This window comes from Corvus moneduloides, chromosome 9 (assembly GCF_009650955.1).
Source record: "Corvus moneduloides isolate bCorMon1 chromosome 9, bCorMon1.pri, whole genome shotgun sequence".
In the NCBI taxonomy this organism is placed as follows: domain Eukaryota; kingdom Metazoa; phylum Chordata; class Aves; order Passeriformes; family Corvidae; genus Corvus; species Corvus moneduloides.
Genome location: NC_045484.1, coordinates 381,298 through 401,744, shown reverse-complemented (window position 1 = coordinate 401,744; position 20,447 = coordinate 381,298). Strand labels below are relative to the sequence as shown.

At 57.0% G+C, this 20,447-nt stretch overlaps 2 protein-coding genes across 2 annotated transcripts in view; one reads left to right on the top strand and one right to left on the bottom strand.

Moving 5' to 3' along the window:
• ACBD6 (acyl-CoA binding domain containing 6) overlaps positions 1-5,174 on the bottom strand; it is an 81,265-nt gene extending 76,091 nt beyond the window's left edge. Inside the window, exon 1 of the mRNA XM_032118088.1 lies at positions 4,977-5,174. Coding sequence (XP_031973979.1) covers positions 4,977-5,174 — 198 coding nt within the window. The remainder of the gene's footprint in view (positions 1-4,976) is intronic.
• A 14,446-nt stretch (positions 5,175-19,620) lies between these two features.
• Positions 19,621-20,447, top strand: part of XPR1 (xenotropic and polytropic retrovirus receptor 1) — a 110,563-nt gene continuing 109,736 nt past the window's right edge. Inside the window, exon 1 of the mRNA XM_032118530.1 lies at positions 19,621-19,792. Within this exon, the coding sequence (XP_031974421.1) occupies positions 19,724-19,792 (69 nt within the window). The 5' untranslated portion in view covers positions 19,621-19,723. The remainder of the gene's footprint in view (positions 19,793-20,447) is intronic.

Sequence of the window (20,447 nt, the reverse complement as noted above, 5' to 3'; positions counted from 1 at the left end):
GAGGGGACCTGAGCCCGACAGCTGAGGCAGGGCAGTTAAACATGCCAATACTGACAAAAAAAGGCAAAATTTTGTGCAGGACTCTGTCCTCCTGCTACTTCCCTAGAGGACCTCAAAAGCTGCTTTACTCCATAGCCAGCACAAAGACAAGGGCCTGTATTAGTATTTTAAATTAAGACTTTCTCATTCCGTGTCCAGAAAATAATTATTGAAGGTCTCTAGGGTGCTGACTGGTCACTTGATGCTCAGCTCTCCTCATTTACAGTTCACCAGCTGCATTAAAAGAACATGACAGCCAGAATGCATTAAAAACTTCCTGGTATTGCTTCTGCATGCAGAACTACCTGCAGGCGCTATCCTCATGAGTTGCACAAACACGACCCAGGCAGCCCCAACCAGGCAGTGTCTGCAGCCATCTCCATTTGTGACCAAAATAAATCTGGAAACCTTGGATGAGGCCTTCACCTGAGAGCTGAAGGTCAATGACATTCAGAAGAGGGAGAGATACTCAGAAATGTGTTCATGCTGTACACCGTCCCCATACAACTTTAGCTGCTGCTCCACACCGTGAGAAACCTTGAGATTCTCCTCACACATTACTCCATGACTGGTTTCCCCTCCCTGGTGGTGGTTAAATGGCTCTTTGCTAATTTTTCTGCCAATATATTTATACAGCAGGATGTTCCAGCCAAACATTCCTACCTGACTGTAAATCTGGTAAGGTGAATTGTATTTGCAGCCTCCCTGTGGAGCAGTAACAGGAACAGAACCTCCCTGGACAGCAGGACTAAGCTCTCACTGTACACAAGCCAAGTAAGCTAAATTTCTTTTTCAAGATGGCAATTCCCGCCTGCTCCTGCCCACAGCTCTGCCCCAACCCATGGGAAAGCCCTGACTGAAAATGGGGTGTAAGGAAGAACAAGCAAACACCAGCCACAGAAGGGGTCATGATGACCAATGGACTGCATGTCCCGGAGACAGAGAGTGACACTGGTAACAACCAAGTCAGTGCCATCACACGGTTCCACACTGCAGGAAGCTGCAGGCAGAAATTCCTGTGTTCAGGGCAGGCTTGTGGCATCACAGTCCACAATATTTGAAAGACATCATGCAAAACTGAAACTGGTATTATATTCTTGAGCCCACACTCGGGGACAGTACAAGGCCCATTTTGCCGTCAGCACTGGATTTCCAGCTTGCCAGCACCCCCCAGCATTTACACAGACACATCCTCCTCCTGGCAGGGCAGTTTTCCCAGTCCAATAACTTCCAGCAAGTTCTGGATTCCCACCCCTATCTAAATCACCACTACTACACTGGTCTCCACTACTGCACCTTCTGAACCTCAGATTTCTACATCCTCAACACGATGGGCAAGCGCTCCCTTCACTTGACCACTACAGACACAAGGCCCAGACCAGTGATTTGCCCAAAACCACACAGAAAGTAGTGGAAGGAAAGAAAAATCGGTCGCAGTCCAGAGCCTTATGGACTGGTCTGTTCTTCCTCCTGTTGTGGGGCAGAGTCATAAACTCAGCAACATCTTCTAAAAACCTCACTGGAGATGACAACTAAGCAATTCCCTTATTTTCAAGTCTCTGACACATAAACAAAATCAGAGAGAAAAGTAATAAAATCCTGAAATGGCCTCCAATAAAAGGTAATAAAATTCCAGGAAAATGTCTATATACCCAAACAGTTTGAAATAAATAATGTACAGTATTTTAACAGAGAGCTCAGCTGTTACTGTCACCTCTTTTATGACGGTGCTGTATCTTAAATCAAAGCCTTTAGTGACACAAAACACTAAACTGGGAAAAGACAAGGATGCCAAATCAAGGACAGTGGACAGATCTGAGTCAGCACCTTTTGTGTGCCAGCAATTCCACCGTCCACCGGGGTGATATATTAGCAGCTCATTATGCATCCTGATACCGCTGCTGTAATTAAATACAGAAAACTTGCATTAAGCGCCCTCGGTTTGATTTAAAGCACAAAATGCTGCAAAACTTAAAGTTAGCAGGGCATAATCCCAGCAGTAGCTGTGCTAACAAACCTCTCCCCTCTCCAGTGCCAGCACTACACTCCCAGGCACTCTGTAAGAGGGATGGCACCTTTCCGAACTGGGAAGGCACAGAAATCCAGGAGCCAAGCACAGCCTGAAACCGAGGAGCACAAAGGCACTTGCTGTCACATCCTGCTTGGTCAGGGACACAGGAGAAGGACACAGAAGTGCCCTGTTCTCCTTAGTGGAAGGCAGCTGGAAATCTGTGCTGACAAAGTGTTAATTGTCAGCTTTTCCTGACTTGTATCAAAACTCTAGTGAAACAGCTTCTGATTTTAGCAATTTTTACCATTAAACTCCTTATTGGTTTTACAGAGCTAACACCAGGAAACCCTCTGGAGTCTGTGGACAATCATGAGCTGAAAAGCAAGCAATCCCTTCCCATTTCCACCCAGGACAGTCACAAAGCATTTGAAACAGAGCAAAAACCACAGATAATACATGCAACAAGCATCCTGAGAATACAGGCAAAAAATGATAGAAAAGACGCCTTTTTCATCTCATCCTGGGCACTGTAAAATTCTCCTAGTACTTTTTTTCCCCATGCTCCTTTTTCTTACAAGGGAAGGAGAAACCTGGAGACCTGTTTAAGCGCTAAGCACAATCTGAAAACAAAACCTCACGTGACTGGCCTGCTTTTAACATAATTACTGGTCCACAAACCACAGCCTGGGAGCTGCCAGCTTAGAGGATAATTAAATATTGCACTAAAAAATTGAGAGCACTTACACACAGCAGTAGCAGGACACAGGTAATCCATGTGGGAGGAACATACATGGAAGATGTGCACACCCAGCTTTGTCTATTTGCCCAAATGAGTGGGATTCAGTTCTCAAGCTGAGGCAGCATCTCTTGCCACACACTTGAGCCACAGAACCACAGAATGGTTTGGCTTGGAAGGGACCCTAAAGATCAACTAGTTCCAAGCCCCTGGCATGGACAGGGACACCTTCCACTACCCCAGGTTGCTCAGAGCTCCATCCAGCCTTTATTTGTACTTTCACTCTTTCACCTTCCGGGTCTAACAATACTTACAGTTTTCTCTTTCTCCAGTTTAAGTGATTGTTACAGCCCTTTGCAACTGGTGCTGTTTTTGGTTTGTTTTATGTAACTTCTCCCCTGGCAGCGGAAGAAGTTACACTGTCTATTTCGGCAGGATGCATCCTACAGCTTGCTCAGGTCACAGGGCCTGAACGGGAAAAGGGGGCTGTGTTCAAGGTTACAACCAGCCCCAACCAGCTCCGTTTCCCAGCCCACTCGCGAGTCCTCCACGGACAGGTCTGCACAGGCGCGTCCTTTGTGACGCCCCCAAAGAGGCAGTGCCCACCCCTGGGACACTGGTGCACATCCCGCTGTCTCCAACAGGGAGATGGGCACTGCGCACCACCTCTCCATCCCGTCCCACAGCCTCATCCCCCAGCAGGCACACGGAGCTGGGAAAACACAGCCATGGCAGTGGGATTTACCAGTCAAGTTACTCTGCAAAGCCTCAGGGACGCTGACAGGCGACCAGCCTGCCTGAGAGCTGCGCTGCCAGTGGCAAGGGACAGATCCTCCACACCAATTTCAGCCACCGTGGACTCTGCCAAAGCCAAACCAATGCCATAGAATCGTTAAGGTTGGAAAAGACCCCCACGATCATTCAGTCCAACCTTTGGCCAAACGCCACCATTCCCACTAAACCATATGGCAAAGTGCCACAGCTACGCGGTTTTTGAACACTTCCAGCGATGGTGATCCCACCACTTCCCTGGGTGGCCCATTCCAGTGTTTTCCCACTCCTTCAGGCAAGAAAATTTTCCCACTATCCAACCTGGACTTCCCCTGGCACAACTTGAGTCTGTTTCCTGTCATTCCATGGATGCAGGGTCAAGGCCACCCACACTGAGCAAGGGTGAGAGGTGAGGAACAACAACCAGGGTGCTGGATTTACAAAATCATCTGGTTTGGAAAAAACCTCTGAGATCACCAAGTCCAGCCTCAGACCAATCACCACTGTAACAACCAGACCATGGCACTAAGGGCCACATCCAGCTGTTTCTTACACACTTCCAAGAACAGTGCCTCCACCGGCTCCCTGAGCAGCCCCTTCCAATGCCTGACCACCTTTTCAGTGAGGAATTCTTCCTGATGTCCAACCTGAACTGCACCCGGCTCAGCCTAAGGCCATTTCCTTTTGTCCTGTCACTTGTTACTCGGGAGCAGAGCCCGACCCCCACCTGGCCACAGCGTCCTCTCAGGTGGTTGTAGAAAGCAACAAGGTTCCCCTGAGCCTGCTTTACTCAACGCAGAGCCCCCCCAGCTGCTCTTCACCAGACTTGTGCTCCAGACCCTTCCCCAGCTCCGTTACCTTCTCCAGACACACTCCACCACCTCAATGTCCTTCTGGAACTGAGAAGCCCAAAACAGAACCCAGAATTTGAGATGCGGCCTCACCCATGCCCAGCACAGGGGGTCGCTCAGTGCCCTGGTCCTGCTGGAACTGAACATTTCTATTCTCTATGTTATTTATCAGCGGTCACACTACGGCTGATACAGGCTAGGATGCCCTGGGCCTTCCTGGGCTCACGTTCAGCTGCTGTCGAGCAGCATCCTCAGGTCCTTCCCCGCTGGGGCACTTCCCAACCACTCTTCCCCCGAGTTTCGCGGGGCTCTGTCCCACCAGGCTCCCTCCACCTGCCCCGCAGGAGCGGCCGGCGCTGTCCCGGAGGGAGATACCCCCGCTCCACCCCCGCCCGGGACGCAACTTTCCTCCTCGGCACCGGCGCCACATTCTGGGCCGCAGTCCCGCAGGCACGTGGCGCGGAGGAGCCCCGGGCCCGGCCCCTCGGGGCACCGCAGCGGCCTCGCCCTCCAGCGCGGCCCGCCCGCCCCGGGGCCCCGCTCAGCCCGCGGGCCGGTCCCGCCTCACCTGCTTGTAGCGGGCGTACAGGTACAGCAGCTGCTCCTTGCTGGCGGCGGGCAGCAGCGAGGGGAGCCGCTCGGCCGCCTGCTCGAAGAGCGCGGGCAGGTCCCGGCCCGGCGACGCCGCGCCCGTGGCCGCCGCCTCGGAGCCCGAGCTGAGCTCGCCGCCGCTCCCGCCCGCCGCCGACAGCGGGGGCGACGCCATGGCGGCCCGCGCCCGCCCCGGTCCGCCCGACAACACGCTCCCCCGACGCGCCTCGGTACGCGCGCCCGCGCCGCCCGCGGGAAACGCGCGCGGCGCACGAGGGTTCCGGGCGGCCGCGGATCCGCATGTCGGCGAGCGGCGACATGACGTAGAATCACAGATTGGTTCGGGTTGGGAAAGACCTCCGAGATCACCGAGTGCAAACGTTCCCCCAGCGGCACCAACATGTTCACCACTAAACCATGTCCCCAGGTGCCACATCCACGCGTTTTGTGAGCGCTTACAGGGATGTGCCTGCCCTGGGCAGCCTGTCCCAAAGACTGACAACCCTCTCCGTACAAAAACTTTCCTCATATCAAATCTAAACCTCCCCTGCCGCACGTTGAGGCCGTTTACTCTCATCCTGTCGCTTGTTGCCTGGGAGAAGGGGCTGACACTGAGCTCATTCCACCCTCCTGTCAGGGGGTTGTGGAGAGCGAGATCTCCCCTGAGCCTCCTCAGCTCCCTCAGCCGCTCCTCACCAGACTCCTGTGCTCCAGACCCTTCTCCAGCTCTGCTGCCCTTCTCTGGACTTGCTCCAGCATCTCAATGTCCTTCCTGTATTGAGCGGCCCAGAACTGGACACAGGATTCAAGGTGTGACCTCACCAGTGTCCAGCACAGGGGGACAGGTTAAGGGGGTGGATCTTAAAGCTCATCCAGTCCCACCCCCGCCATGGGCTGGGACACCTCCCACTGTCCCAGGGTGCTCCAAGCTCCATCCAACCTGGCCTCGGACACTTCCAGGGATGGGGCAGCAACAGCTTCTCTGGGCAACCCCTTCCGCGCCCCCAAACCCCCTTTGGGCCCGGCTGCCACCCGCGTCCCCCGCGGTCCCGGCCCGGGGCTGCCGCTGCCGTCTCCTCGTCATCCTCCTCCTCCTCTTTCTCCTTCTCCTCCTCCTCCTTCTCTTCTCCCTCCCGGGACCACTGGAGGGCACTCGCGGCCCGCTCCGGGCCGGTCCCGGCGGGATCGGTGTCAGCCGGGATCCTCCCCTGCACCCCTGTCCCGGGAGCAGAGCCCTCCTCCTCTCCGCGGGGCCCGGTATCAGCAGGGATCCTCCCGGGACACGATGTGCGGTGTGAGCCAGGATGAACCCCGGGACACGATGTGCGGTGTCAGCGGGCGCCTCCCGGGTTCCCAGGGGTGACCCTGCCCTACCCTCCCCTGGCCGGGGATCCCGGCCAAGAGCCATCCCAGAGGTGGTTTATATTTATCCCGGTATCTGCTTCGGGTGGAAAATTTCCCTGTCCCGCGCACAGCTGTCGAGTTCCATCTCCTTCCTTCCTCCACCCGCGGCCGCGGCGAACGGCAGCCCCGAGCCCGCCGGGGAGCCCTCGGCCACCTCCGTGCTGGGGGGGCTGCGAGCTGGGGGTCTCGGTTTAGGGGTCGCCGTGTCACCCCGAGGCACTGGGTGATGGACGAGGATGAAGGTGCTTCCCGCACATGCCCTGGTCCCTCCCAGCTGCATCCCACATCCCTGACAGAATATAAATTTTATTCCCTGAGTTGGAAGGGACCCACAAGGATCATCAAGCCCAACTCCTTGCCCCGAACAGGACACCCCCAAAAGTCCCACCATGTGCCTGAGAGTCTTGTCCAAATGTTTCTTGAGCTCTGCCAGCCTTGATGATGCGACCACCTTCCTGGGGAGCCTGTTGAGTGCCCAGCCACCCTCTAGGTAAGGAACCTTGCTCTGGCATCCAGCCTAACCCTCCCCTGACACAGCTCCATGCCATTCCCTCAGGGCCTGTCACTGGGATGCTCCAGCTTGCTGCCTTGGCTGTGTTGGGGCTTTTTCTGCCGCTAAGAAAAGCCTCTGGCACCCAGTGAGGCTGTGAAGAGATTAAGAGGATAAAAGCCAACTTTTTCTGCTCAGCAGCCTGTGAGCAATGCGTGCACCCACTTTTCCATCCAGGGGCTTGCAGAGGAAAATGCAGGAGCTGTGGAAGAAAAAAGAGCTTCCATGAGGGGCGGGAACAAGCTGGATTTTATTCCTCTTAATTTCTTCACAGCCTCACTGGGTGCCAGAGGCTTTACTTAGGGGTGAAAAAGCCCCAAAATAGCCCAGGCAGCAAGCTGGAGCACCTCAGTGACAGGCCCTGAGGGAATGGCATGGAGCTGTGTCAGGGGAGGGTTAGGCTGGATGTCAGAGCAAGGTTCCTCACCCAGAGGGTGTTTGGGCACTGGAACAGGCTCCCCAGGGAAGTGGTCACAGCACCAAGCCTCACAGAATTCAAGAAACATTTGGACAACACTCTCAGGCACATGGTGGGATTGTTGGGGCTGTCCTGTGCAAGGCCATGAGTTGGACTCAATCCTTATGTGTCCCTTCCACCTCAGAATATTCTATGTTTGTATGGTCACTGAGGCACCTGGACATAGCCATGCAGGGCCACCTACACGGTCCCACTGGGCCACCAAGCCATGGCACTATCCCTGTCCCTGAAGTGGGATGAGTGTAGTTACACCACAGCCCTGCAGGAAAAGGGAGGGTGATGGATGAGGGCTTCCCACACATGCCCTGGTCCCTCCCAGCCACATCCCACATCCCTGACAGAATATAAAATACCCTGAGCTGGAAGGGATCCCTGCACCCCAGCTTGGCCGAGTGGGGTGGTGGGGCCCCAGTCTCGGCTCAGTATCAGACTGGGGACAGATTCAGCTGTGCCAGAGCCAGGAATGTGCTTGCAAGCACCCACTCTTCCCCCAGTCGCTTTCTGTGGGGACAAAGGGCACCCTGCTGGTCTATGGCCCCACAGCTGCCTTGCCTGTGTGGGGTGGAGGAAGCCCTGGTTTGAAATGGGAAAGGGGAAAAAGGCTGAACCAACGCGGCTCTGCCACTTGCAAATTAAGGAATACACCTCTCTATATATACATGGCTGACTAACACGCAGCCTCGTAGACAAACGGCGGTATTTACAGCGACTCGTCCCCCCACGGCCCCGCAGCAGCCCTGTCCGCCTCCATCCATCCATCCATCCATCCATCCGTCCGTCCGTCCATCCAGCCGGCCATGCCCGCCCGGCCAGCCCCGCCCGGCCCGGGCCGAGCCTGCCGGCGCTCCGCAGGCAGCCAGGCGGGCTGGCAGCGGGAATCCGCTTGGAATAGCTTGGGAGAAGTACTCGCAGCGAATGAACTGGAGCGCACAGCCTCCGCACGCTCCCGGCGCGTCTCCATGGTGAGAGAGGCCTCCCTGCCTCGCCGGGTCCCTTCTCCAGAGCGCTCGCAGCTCCTACCAGCTCTCCTTCACTTTTTCCTTGCCTTTTTTTTTAAAAGGGGGCCTGATCCTTCCTCCCACCCCCTCGCTCTGGCAGGCGTGGGAGCAGGTTTGATGCAAGGCGCCCGCGGAGGTCTCAGGATGGAAACACTGAGGATGGGGCTGCTGGGCTCAGACTCGCTGCACCTGCTCCACAGGATGATGTGGATGTAGTTGCTGGCTCCCCGCAGCCTGGGAGAGAGCAGAATGGGAGCTCAGGGGATGCCAGTGCCAGCGCCCTTGTGCCGGGTGCACCAACCACCCCCTGCAAACATGAGGTGGTGCAGGGCTGGGAGAGCCCCCAGTCACCCCAGTACGAGCCAGGTCAAATTCGGCCCATTCCCCCAGCCCTGGGCCACAGAGCACACAAAATCAGAAGCATTTCAAGCACCAAGTGGTAAAAAAAATCATGCAGGGCCCTTGCATGTGCTGCATGTGTGGGTCTGCCCCAGGTCCCACGCTGGGACAGCAAAGACACAATAACAGGCTGTGACCAGCAGTGCCAAGCAGGGAAAAAATATCCCAGCATAATTATCATATCCATCCTGCTGGTCAGCCTGCAGACCTGTCATTGTCCCTGGGCACAGGGCAGAGGCCACTGCACACACCAAGTCCCGGCCAGCCTGAAAGCGACGTCTGAAGGGATCCCTGCAAGCTAAGCTGTGATTACATTTCTTTTTTCCACGACAAAAGGAGAAAGAGGCAGCTAAGAGCTGGTTCCCTTTTGCCGTGGGAGACACCTGCCTCTGGAGGAGGAGCAGGCTGGGGATGTGTGTGGCTCCCGAGTGGCACAGGGAGCCAGGGGAAGCCCAGGCACGCTCCCTGCCTGTGGCACAGCCCCCAGCACACCTCAGCCTGGCACGTGTCACCCCACTGTGGGCAGAGCTGCTCCTCTGGTTAATCAATGTCCCCTCCTGCTCCCCGAGCTCCTCCAGGCTACCAGTTGCAAATGTCCTCATCCTGCTACTCCTTTTCTTCGTCTCCCTCATCACTTTTTGGGAGATTTGCTCCCTGCACCCGTGTGTCAGGGGGAGAACCCTCCTCCCCATCGTGCCTCCCACCATCCCCATGCCAGGGCACAGGAGACACCAGGAGAGATTCACTTCTGACTGAGCCTTTGCCTTTGCCAAACATCCCTGTAGGGCACCACCAAGCCCAGTCAAAGCCGAGGAACCCCCTGCCTTGCCTGCATGTGGAGCCTGCAGCTGCGTGGGTGGCAGCTGCCTGCCAAAGCCATTTCTTGGCAGAACACGAGGGGAACGGCTGAGAACTTTTTCTCTGGCCCCCAAGATCACAAAGTCCTCACTGTGAAAACCCAGGCTGTGCTGCCAGTTTTGGGCAGGCAGCACTCTGGCGCCATGCTTCGGGCTCCATGCTTTACCCCACCTTCTCTTCCGTGCTGCTCCCACCTCCTGTACCCACTCTGTGTCCTGCACCCAGAAGGTCCTTGCCCTGCTCTGGTGGCTCCCAAATCCCACACACCCCATGCAGAAAGCAGAACCCAGAGCACAGACCCTCCCTGCACTGAGCAGAGCCACCCTCCCTCCCTGCCTGGAGCACAGGAGGAGCGCTTGCACGGGGCTCAGGCTCATCAGGCAGGGATGGGGCAGCGTGTGCCTGTCTCAGCTTCTGATTTCCATCTGCAATATCGATTTTTCACATGTGTTGCTACACAAATCACAGCACCTGCCTGGCCTTCACCCCTGCAGTGGGAGAGGGAGGAGTGGACACAACGACTGACCTCTGCCCTGTCCTCTGCACAGTTATTGCTTTAGCAGAGAGACAAAAAAACCCTGCTTGTTGTTCGCCCTGTGTGTTCCCTCTGAGCAAGGCACACCAAATGCACACTCTGCGCAGTGTTTTTGGGAACCAACACCTGCTGTAGCAGCCAGGACCCCGCAGTGTGGCTGCAAGAGCTGTGCCCCCCCGTCCCTGACAAGGGATATGATTTCCAAGAAATAGAAATGGAGTCACAGGCAACAGGAAACCAAAATTCAATACTGGCTAGGGAAGAAGTTAAACAAAGGACTGAGGTCTCTGCCCTGGCATTAGCAAGGCCTCCCTCACATGCATCACCTCCAAGGAGTTTGGCTCCGTTGCACATTTTCCCTACATTTGTTACAGCAGCAGGGCCATTTGTTTGTGTATAATAAAGGGAGTCTGGGAGAAAAATGTGTAATTAGCACATCCATCATACAGGTTTTTTTAGGTATCAATAAAACATCGATCCCCTCCTTCCATAAATTCCTGCACTGTGCTGAATACAAATCAGTAGGAATGCATAACCCCCTCAGAAGTGCATAAATCTCCTTTCTCCTGGCATATCATTAAACCTCTTAAACACTGATGGAAAAACTCCTCTGGCAGGTGCTGAGCACGGATCCCCAAGCGCGCCCGAAGCCCTGCTGGGCTGACATCAGCATCAGTGTGGTTGCAGCACAGACTGGCCAGAGGTTCAAAGGTGGCAGCTGGAGCTGTGCAAATAGTGGACCTTTCTGTGGAGAGAGACATCTCAGCACTAAGTCTTTTGGGTTTGGGGCAGCCGGAACAAACGTCGTGTGTATTCTGTTTTCTAAACGGAAATGAAAAACATGAGGAGAAATTTCAGTTTGGTTGACCTAGAGTGTTTGGCTTTGTGTCAAGCAAACACAAAAACCTTCATTTTTGTTTCGCTTTATTCAGCCTCCTGTTTCTTCTATCCTATTTCTCATCTTTTTTTTTTCAGCAGGAAGGTCTGGCTGTTTGACCCGGAGAAAACGAGGCTCAGGGGAGACCTTACTGGTCCTCTACAACCCCCTGAGAGGAGGCTGTGGCCGGGTGGGGGTCAGTCTCTTCCAGGCTGCAAGTGACAGGATGAGAGGAAACAGCCTCGAGCTGCACTAGGAGAGGTTTGGGTTAGATATTGGGAAAAAATGTCGTCAGGAAAAGGGTTGTCAAGCACTGGAACAGGCTGCCCAGGCAAGTGGTGGAGTCACCACGCAACAACCACAGCGGAGCCCTTAGCTCTGAAACAAACCCCATGGTGCTGTTCACTGAAAAGAGCAAAAGAAAAAGTCACTTCTTACGAGTGGGGTTTTTCACCAGGACGATGATGGAATTTAGCTCACTTTGGGTGTTTCAGTTCCCCTGAAACTGCCTGGAGAAGACAGAGCTGAGGTGCTCAGCAGGAAAGCCCAGCTGAGTCTAGGCTGCCTCAGGGCTGCCTCCTCCACACTCCCCTGCCTCTTGTCAGCTCCCCCTCAGCTCACATCGAGTGAGTAGTGGCTTTGTCTGTCACTGCCCTGTCACTGCGAGACCATGGATGTCCCTCATGCTCCTCTCCATCTCCCCCAGGCAGGGTTCTCTGCATCCCTCCAGTACCCAGCTCCCAGATTCCCTGGCAGCTCCCCGGCCCTGTGGCTGCTGGCACCGCAGCGCTGACCCGCCTGGAACACACCAAACACCTCACAGGCAGGAGGTCCGGCCCGTGGCACTGGAAACAAGTGCCCAGCAGTGATCCTCCTGGGGTGCTGCCCTCACCTGCACCCCACTTTGGGCTTCTCTGGGGCCACCAGGAGGGTTTCTCCGCAGTGCTGTTTGTCCCTGTGGAGTCCCTGGCCTGCCCACGGAGATGAGGAGCAGCTGGTGAGCTTTCCTTACACCCTGCATCCCTCCCCAGACCCTCCTGACTGGGGCGTCACGCCCCATCCTACATTCTTCCCTGAGCACTGCCTGTGGGTGACGAGGTGCGCTGGAGTAGGGATGCAGCTCTGGAAAAGCTGCTTCTGGTGCCGGCTCCGCTCTCCCCCAGCGCGGAGCGATGGAAGGGAGTGCCCGTAATTGCAGCTGTCAGGAGCAACAATCGCAGTGCTGCTGTTATAAATGGCTCCAGCCCGACTTTTACTTACAGATTTCCCTCACGTGATGCCACGAGTCGCACGAGATAAAACCTGCACCACAGATAAGCAATCGCACCTTCCCGCTCTGCGGAGGTGGATTTACGGCTTGTTTTGGCTGTACAATGGAGCAGGCAGGCTCGGGCTGCAGGTCAGCGTGGCCTGGTGGGGCAGGCTGGGCTGGTTCAGAGGAAGGGGACACCCAGGGTCCCCTCCACATGGTCCCGCAGGGTCTGAGCTCCTGCCCGTTCAGTGGCTCCTGTTAGCAAGGGAAGGGGTTTGGGCTAATTCCTGCCGGTCCTTTAAACTCGTGATGATGTCTGGAGCCAGAGAGGGTCTGCAGGGCACGGGGGTCTCAGGCTGTGAGGATGACCCCCGCCAAAGCTGCTGGTATTGCTCAGAGGCACTGAGGGGGGTTCCACACACGTGTGGTTTGCACCAGGGCTGATTTCCACGGTGGGGACAAAGCCAAGCTGTGTCCTGTCCACGGCTGCCATCGGAGATCAGAGGTGTTGTGCTCCCAGCAGAGCACAGAGTTCCCAGCATGGACTCAGTCCATACCTGGGATGGGAATCCACCTGACCTGCTGCCCCTCGCTCTCTGCCCTGGGGGCACAAGGACCTCTGGGAAATGTCCCCACTTGCTTCAGATGATTCTTTCTGAACTGACGTCTGTTCTGAGGCTGCAGGACCTGGAGCTGTGTGGATGGCACCTGTGGATGGTTCACACCCAGCCCTGGTGCATGAGGGAATGACCCGGAGATATGTGATTCCTTCTCCAGGCCAAATTAGACCCTCCACGGAGGAACAGCCAACCTCGTGCTGTCCCAGGAGATGTCCCAGCAGACTGGAGCACAACGCCTGGCACCTGCGACCCACTGAGGCCATCAGCAGCAGCTGACACCCTAAGGGTGCTCATGACACAGGGCTCAAGCCAGGCAGGGTCAAGCCAGGTTTGGCAGGAGCAGCTGTTCTTTTCCTAAAACCACGGGATCATAAAGGTTGGAAAAACCTCTGAGATCACTGAGTCCGACCATTAACTCTGGACTGCCTTGTTCACCACTAAACATGTCCCTGAGCATCACATCCACCCGTTTTTTGAACACTTCTAGGGACCTTGATTCCACCACTGCCCTGGGAGGCCTGTTCCAGTGCTTGACCACCGTTTTGGTGAAGAACTTTTTCGTAATATCCAGCCCAAACCTCCTCTGGAGCAACTTGAGGCCATTTCCTCTCGTCCTGTCACATGGGAGAAGAGGTTTACTCGTACCTGGCTATAACCTCTGACCACAGCCCAGGCAAATAGGAGGCCTGTGGCCTTTTGTGCACTTTGATAAGGTGCAGAGGTTTTGGAAAACCCACAGAGGTATGTCAGGATTTCCAAAAATTCCTAGGAAGTCCAGCCAGCTTTAGAAGTCTTTGCCATAGCTGTTACCACACACCTTGAGCTCACTGGTGCTCAACTTTTTACTGCCATTGCTGACGTGCTGGATAATTGACACAGGTTTAGTGTAGAGAATGGCAGTGACACAGCCTCCAGCACGGAGTTACACCAGCTCACGGTGTCACACGTGGGCATGAGCTGCTCCTCCCAGCAGGACCCCAGCCATCATCTGTCTGCGCCACGGGGGTGGCACAGGAAAGAGGGGTTCCCCCAGCCCTTTAATGGTGCTTGTGGCAGCTTGGTGCCTGCAACATCGATGCACCAAGAGGTGCCAAAATCTTGTGTTTGCAACACAGCCTGCTGTGGCTCTGGTGTGATGGTGGCATTGGCCATGTGGCCCAGCAGCAGCAGCTCCATGGATGCTGTTTCTTGTCCCAGGTCGCCTCCCTTCCTGCTGTTTGGTGGGTGCTGCCCTGTTTCCTTCACTCCCCTCATGTGGTGTATTCCCCTGGCAGGGGGCCGGCGGTCAGGATGGCGATGGGGAGGCAGGAGTGTGTTTAACAGGGCAAGTGAGGTTGGGGTAAACAGGACAGGAACGGTCGCAAGGCCACCTGGCACTTTACCAGCCCCTTTGTCCTGGAAAACATCCCAAAGGGATAAGGGTCCACGCTGCCCCAGAGCTCGGTGGGGCAATCCTACGGACATGGTGAGGTGCAGCGGGGACAGGCTCCCTTCAGCTTCAGGAGGGGGATTTAGCAGTGGGGCAGGCCCAGAGCTGGATCAGGGAGGTTGGAGGCACTTCCCAGGCTCTCCTGGAAGCAGCCCAGGCAGCTCGGGGGCTTGGAGGAAGCAGCTCTTATTTCTTCTCTAATTTTAGACCTTTTCGGGGTGTTCAGTTTTCTCAACCACTGGTCAGCTGCTGTCTTCTCACACAAAGCGAGCGTGCATAAATTAAGCCAGGCACACATATATGGATTGGAAACCATCCAGGAGCAATCACTTACACACCAGGGAAGGGCGTGAAACCCCCCATCTGCTCCCGGATTGAGGCAGCACAGCGAGTCCCCAGCCAGCCAGCACTGGCACAGCTCCCAGGGGCTCATCCCTCCGTGTCACTGGGGCACGCTGCACTCCTGGAAGCCACATGGCAGGGGCACTGAACCGCCTGGGCAGATGGGCGATTTCGGATTCCCTGGCTGGACTTCCAGGCAGGATGCTGCTGTGACCTCCGCAGAGCGGAGGGGACACGTGTGAGCCGCGAGGAGCTGCCGCCTGCTCACCGCCATGAGTCAGCCCGGGAAAGGTCACCCAGCGCAGAGGCAGCTCTGCTCCCACCACAGGGCACAGTTCTGGAGAAAGGGAGCTGCTTCCTTCTCTGTGTGTCTGCATCCCTAAGTGTTTTAGTAGCAACCAAACCTACAGAGGGGCTTCCAGTCAGGGCAGTGTTGTTGCCTGATGTTGGGACTTCTAACATCAGGCGTCCATGTGGACGTGGGATGAGTGATGTGTGGGGAAAATCCTGCCCCAGGGAGTGCAGGGCAGGTGACACACAAGCCCAGCATGGCAGAGGTACTGCCCACAGACCCTCAACTGCATGAGCTGCTCCATCCCTGGGGCTGGCTGTTGGGAATTTCGAGTCCTAAATCCACCTCTGTGATGGACTCAAGTCCCAATGGAGCAAATTCAGCCAGTGGGTAAATTGACCCTGCTGCATCCCAGGCGGGGGGAGGCATGGCCCCGCCTGGCAGGTCTCATCCTGAGACAAAAGCACCATCTTACCCTTCTTGGAAAGTCTGCAGGAGATGCCAGGGCAGTGCTTGGGAGAGGATGGATGGATACCAGCATCCCTGCCACTGGAATCAGATCAGTCCATGGCATTACTATTTCCTGGAAACCACTGCTCCTCCTGGCTTAAAAGACCTTTCTGCAGGCAGCTCCCTGGGTGTATAGACACCCTGACACCTCCCCGTGGACTGGGCTGCTCCCAGTCTGACCTTGTGCACTGCCTCTTCCCACTGGGACCCGGGACCCCCCAGCTCCTCATCATCACACCCTCATCCTCTGCCAGTAGGGAGGGGAAATACAAGAAAAATCAATAGCTCCAGCCCTGGCTGCCGGAGGATTTGCGCATTTTTGCACTGAGAAATCTGATATATTGACCCCTTTCCTCAAGACCGCCATGGATGGAGCTGGTAATGGGAGCGCTTGGGGCTGGCCGGGGGTGCTGGGGGTGTTCAAGCCCAGGGGCTGGAGCTCTATTGATCCTGGCAGCATCTCTTTGTGTGATTTACTCAATTCTCTCCTTGTTCCACATCAAGCTCACTCCCGACTTGCTTTTATTTCTGCATTTATTTATTCCCTGTCCTCCTTTCCAAGCAGCAGCAGTGAAGCCCCTGGTGGTCCCTCTGGAGAAGGAATCACTGCATGGGCATGGGCAGCGCAGGGCAGGGCAGGACCGTGGAGGATGCAAAGAGCAGCCTTTGCCCCTCCTGATGCCTCCGCTGCCTCTGCACCAAGGTTGGGACGTGCTGCTGCTCCCCGGACCCTGGGATTGGGCATTATTTCTTCTGTTTTTAATGAGAGATGACTTCATCTTCCCAGATCCCCCTGATGCTGAACGACAAGGGAATTTAGTAAATCACACCGGTCCCCCTGACCCCATGGTCCAGGCTCAGCTCTGCTCATGGGGCCGGGGCAGTCCATGCTCCTAAAGCGTTTCCTCCCATGCCAAACCGAGCCCCTAAATATCCAGGTGTCTTAAAATCCTTTTGCCTGAGGAGGAGGTGGGAGGAGGTCTGTAGCTCTCCTATATTGTCTCCTGCGATGGAAAACCCTCCTCTTTGTGATTTTATGAGCGCCAGTAAAGCAAATTTTCCCTCTGCAAGACTCTTTTTTCTAAAGCCTTTTTTGAAGACTCCTTTTCCCCAGCCATGCAGGAGCTTTAAAAGTATAATTATATATTTTTAAAAAAATCCCACCATGCTATTTATAAATTATTCTATACACTCCCAACAAAGCAAGTGCCAGACTGCACTGGCGGAAAGCCCATTCCGGCTTCTCCTTGCTGGGTTTAAAAATGCAAATAACATTGCTTCTATGATTTTTTCCTAACTACAACAGCACGGGGGAAAACACAATGCAAACTCTTTCCTGGAAAAGAGAGAGAGAGATGAGGAAAACGTGGCAGCCTGATGCCAGTGAGGTACGGGGAGTGAGATCCAGACCTAAGCCACAGCGACGGGGATCCAAACCTGAGCTCTGGGGACTGAGATCCAGACCCAAGACCAGGATCGTTTGGGACCAGCATCCCACTTCAGTGTCACCTGGATTGCCCGTGCCTGCCCTCCACCCAGCCGTGGGCAGAAGGCAGCAGAGGCAGGCGGTGCTGGCCTTTTCTCCTGTGCTTAAGGCTTCTCCTTGCCCTTTCTCCTTTCCTGCATCCCTCCCCCAAGCCTGGATATGCAGAGCTGGGAGTTTTGAATCCTTTAGAGGAGTTGGGAAGCCCCGAGCAGCGAAACACCAGGATGCGTGGTCCCAAAGGGTGTCCGATAACGGGAAGCAGGGATTTGCCAATCAGATACTTGAATGGAGCTGTTTCTGCAGGGCAACGGTGAGCAAAGAACCCAGCCTCTGCTCTGTCTCCCCTGCTATCATCTGTCTCGGTTTAACGCCAAAAAAGAGCATTTATTGATACAAAATAAATCAATGAAAGGAGGGATCACTGGTTACTTTCCATCACGAAATTTGCCCGCCGTCGCATCCGGAGACGTTAATTTATTGTACACCCCAGCATGTATTCCAGGCAATGCCTCCAGCAAACAACAAAGACAATATTTATTTCCTAATCCCCTTTCCTGCTCCCCGCTGCAAGCTATCTCCGGGAGCCCGACAGCACTCAAAGGGTCGGGGGCTGTACAACCCCAGCTCCCGTCGGATCGCGGCGGGAGCGGGCTCAGCCCCGGGCGGTGTTACCGGGCACACCAGCGCCTGCCAAGGTGAGGCACTGAGAAGCCGGCAACCTGCGAAATGTTAAGCCAAGCCGCGACACGGTGGCGGGCTGGTGCCGGGGTCAGCGCCGGGCAGGCTGCTGAGTGCGGAGCTGCGCAGGAAGGGCACTAAAGCTCCGCTCATCGAAGGGTTTGCTGCAAACATAATTAAGAGATGGTATCAGCGAGCGCCGCTGTCGCTGCCAGGCGAATCTCAGCCCTCGCAAATCACAGATCCCCGGGCCTGCGACAGGACCCCCATAAATCTCCGCAGCAAACGAGCTCTGCGGGTGTCGGGGGAGCAATGCTCGGGCAGCTGCCGCCGGGGAGGGAGGTTGTGCTGCCGAGGGCCGGCAGCGGCAATGGGATCGGCCCTGCGAGGGTGGGAAAAAGCTGAAAGCTGTCACCTGAAGTTATGCCAAAGGTTGGGAGGCTTGAAGGAAACCAAAATTAATCCCAAACGCGTCAAATCCCCAAAATCTAGGAACGGGGGAGGGGCAGGGTTAGGGCCACTGAGAATCCTTGCGATAACCAAGGGTTGCAGCCCCACTCCAACCGGCTCCAGTTTGGTCTCTCAGGCAGTGACCCAGCGGGTACCGACCCCGGCAGCCCCGGGGGTGTCTGTGTTCCAGGGCAGCCTGGCCCCGTGCGGGTGGGTTTGCTCCAAGAGCTGCCCTGGAGCCCCTGCTCCCCCTGTGCCAGCCCGGATGTGCACGGCATTGATGGGCAGCGCGCGGGCAAAGGCTGTGGAGATCACGCAACTTTTGGAGACTTTTCCCTTTCCCCTCCCCCTTTCTTTTCCCCTGTTCTCATTTTTTTCCCCTTTTCTCCCGGTCTTTTGTGGCCTGTTAGCCCAGCTTCCCTCCTCCCTCAATTCTTACTCTTGTTCTTTCCTGTATTTTCTCCTACTCTTTCCCCATCTCTGTCCCTGTCCTCTGTCTTTCCCCTCCCTGATCCCTCCCCATCCTGTCACTTATTTCCCCCCATACACACACATCTCCCTGCCACAATTCTCCCCTTCCCACCCCATTCCCGCTTCACCTCATCCTCATCCCAGTCCCTTCCCATCACATCTCCATATACATCCCATCATACACTGATCTCATCCCATCCTACTGCTTTCCCGATCCCATCCCCTTCCCCATCCATCCCCATTCCATGCCCATCCCACTCCCATCCCATCCCCGTCTCATCACCTTCCCCGCTCTCATCCTATCGCACCCCATCCCCTCCCACCCCTATTCCGACCCCATCCCCCTCCCATCTCATTCCCATCCCCACTCTCATCCTATCCCATCCTGTTCTCACCCCCTTCCCATCTCATCCTCCTCCCGTTCCCGTCCCGTCCCTCCCCGCAGAGCCCCGCACTGCCCCAGGGCTGTCCCGGCCGTCCCGGGGGCCGCGGGTGCCGCGCCCGCGCCCCGAGCCCGACCCCAAACCCGGCCCGAGCCCGCGCGGGCCGCGGCGCCCCCCGGCGGCGAGCGCGGGAACGGCGCCTCCTGCCGGGGCGGGCCCGGGGCGGTGCCGGGGCGGTGCCGGGGCGGGCCCGGGGCGGTGCCGGGGCGGTGCCGGGGCGGTGCCGGGGCGGGCCCGGGGCGGTGCCGGGGCGGTGCCGGGCGCAGGCCCCGCCCGGGGCGGCGGAGCGGCGGTGCCGGCGGGCGGGCGGGCCCGGGGCGGTGCCGGGCGCAGGCCCCGCCCCGCGGCGGTGGGCGGGCGGCGGTGCCGGGGACGCGCGGTGCCGGTGCCGGTTGGCTGCGGGCGGTGACGGCGGGAGGCGGTGGCGAATATGGCGGCGGCGGCGGCCGAGGAGGCGGTGGCAGCGGCGGGGCGGCGCTGAGGAGGCCCGAGGCGGGCTGAAGAGTGGCGGGGCGGGCGGGCGGGGGCCCATGTGCGGTGGCGGCGGACCCCCCCCGCCCCCCACTACCGACGCCCGTTCGCAGCCAGGCGCCGCCGAGGCGGCTCTGCGGACGCGGAGCGAGCGCGGCCCCGGCCCGCCGGCGGCGGCAGGATGAAGTTCGCCGAGCACCTCGCGGCGCACATCACCCCCGAGTGGCGGAAGCAGTACATCCAGTATGAGGTACGGCCCCGGGCAGAGTGCGGGCACCGGCCCCGGCCCCCCGCGCCTCCCGGTGCCCGCCGTGCCGCGGGGCGGTGCTGATGGAGCGGCAGCGCGTGTGTGTCCGCCGCGGCGGGGAGGCTGCGGCTGCGGCGCTGGGCACCCGCTCCTCGGGTGTCCGGTTCGTTAATTAATGAATTAATTGCCGCCTGTAACCTCTTGCCGGGGGACGGAGGTCGGGGCACACGCAGCCCCGGCGGGGGTTCAGCAGCAGCGCCGGTTCCCGGCCCCGGCGGCGGAGGAGCGGTGACTTTGAGAGGCTCCCGGCCTCCCAAGGGCGATCCCGCCGGGCTGGGCAGCTCCCGGCGCCCTCCCTGCCCTGCCGGGGGCCACCGGTACCGCTGTCGGCTCCGCTGAGCCCCCCAAAACAGGGCACCAGACCCCCAACAACTGCCCTGAGCCCCCCAAAACAAGGCACCAAAGCCCCATCAACTCCCATTTTACGAGCATTTTTAAGTAAGGCTCTGCATCTCTCTGTTTCACACCCGAGTCGGGGCGTTTATGAGCACTGTTTACACCAAGTTCTGCTGCATTAATCGTGAATTATCTGCAGAATACAGCTTTCCAGGCTTTATCGCGCCAGCCTGCTAAAGGTCACGCTGATTGCTTCGTTTCA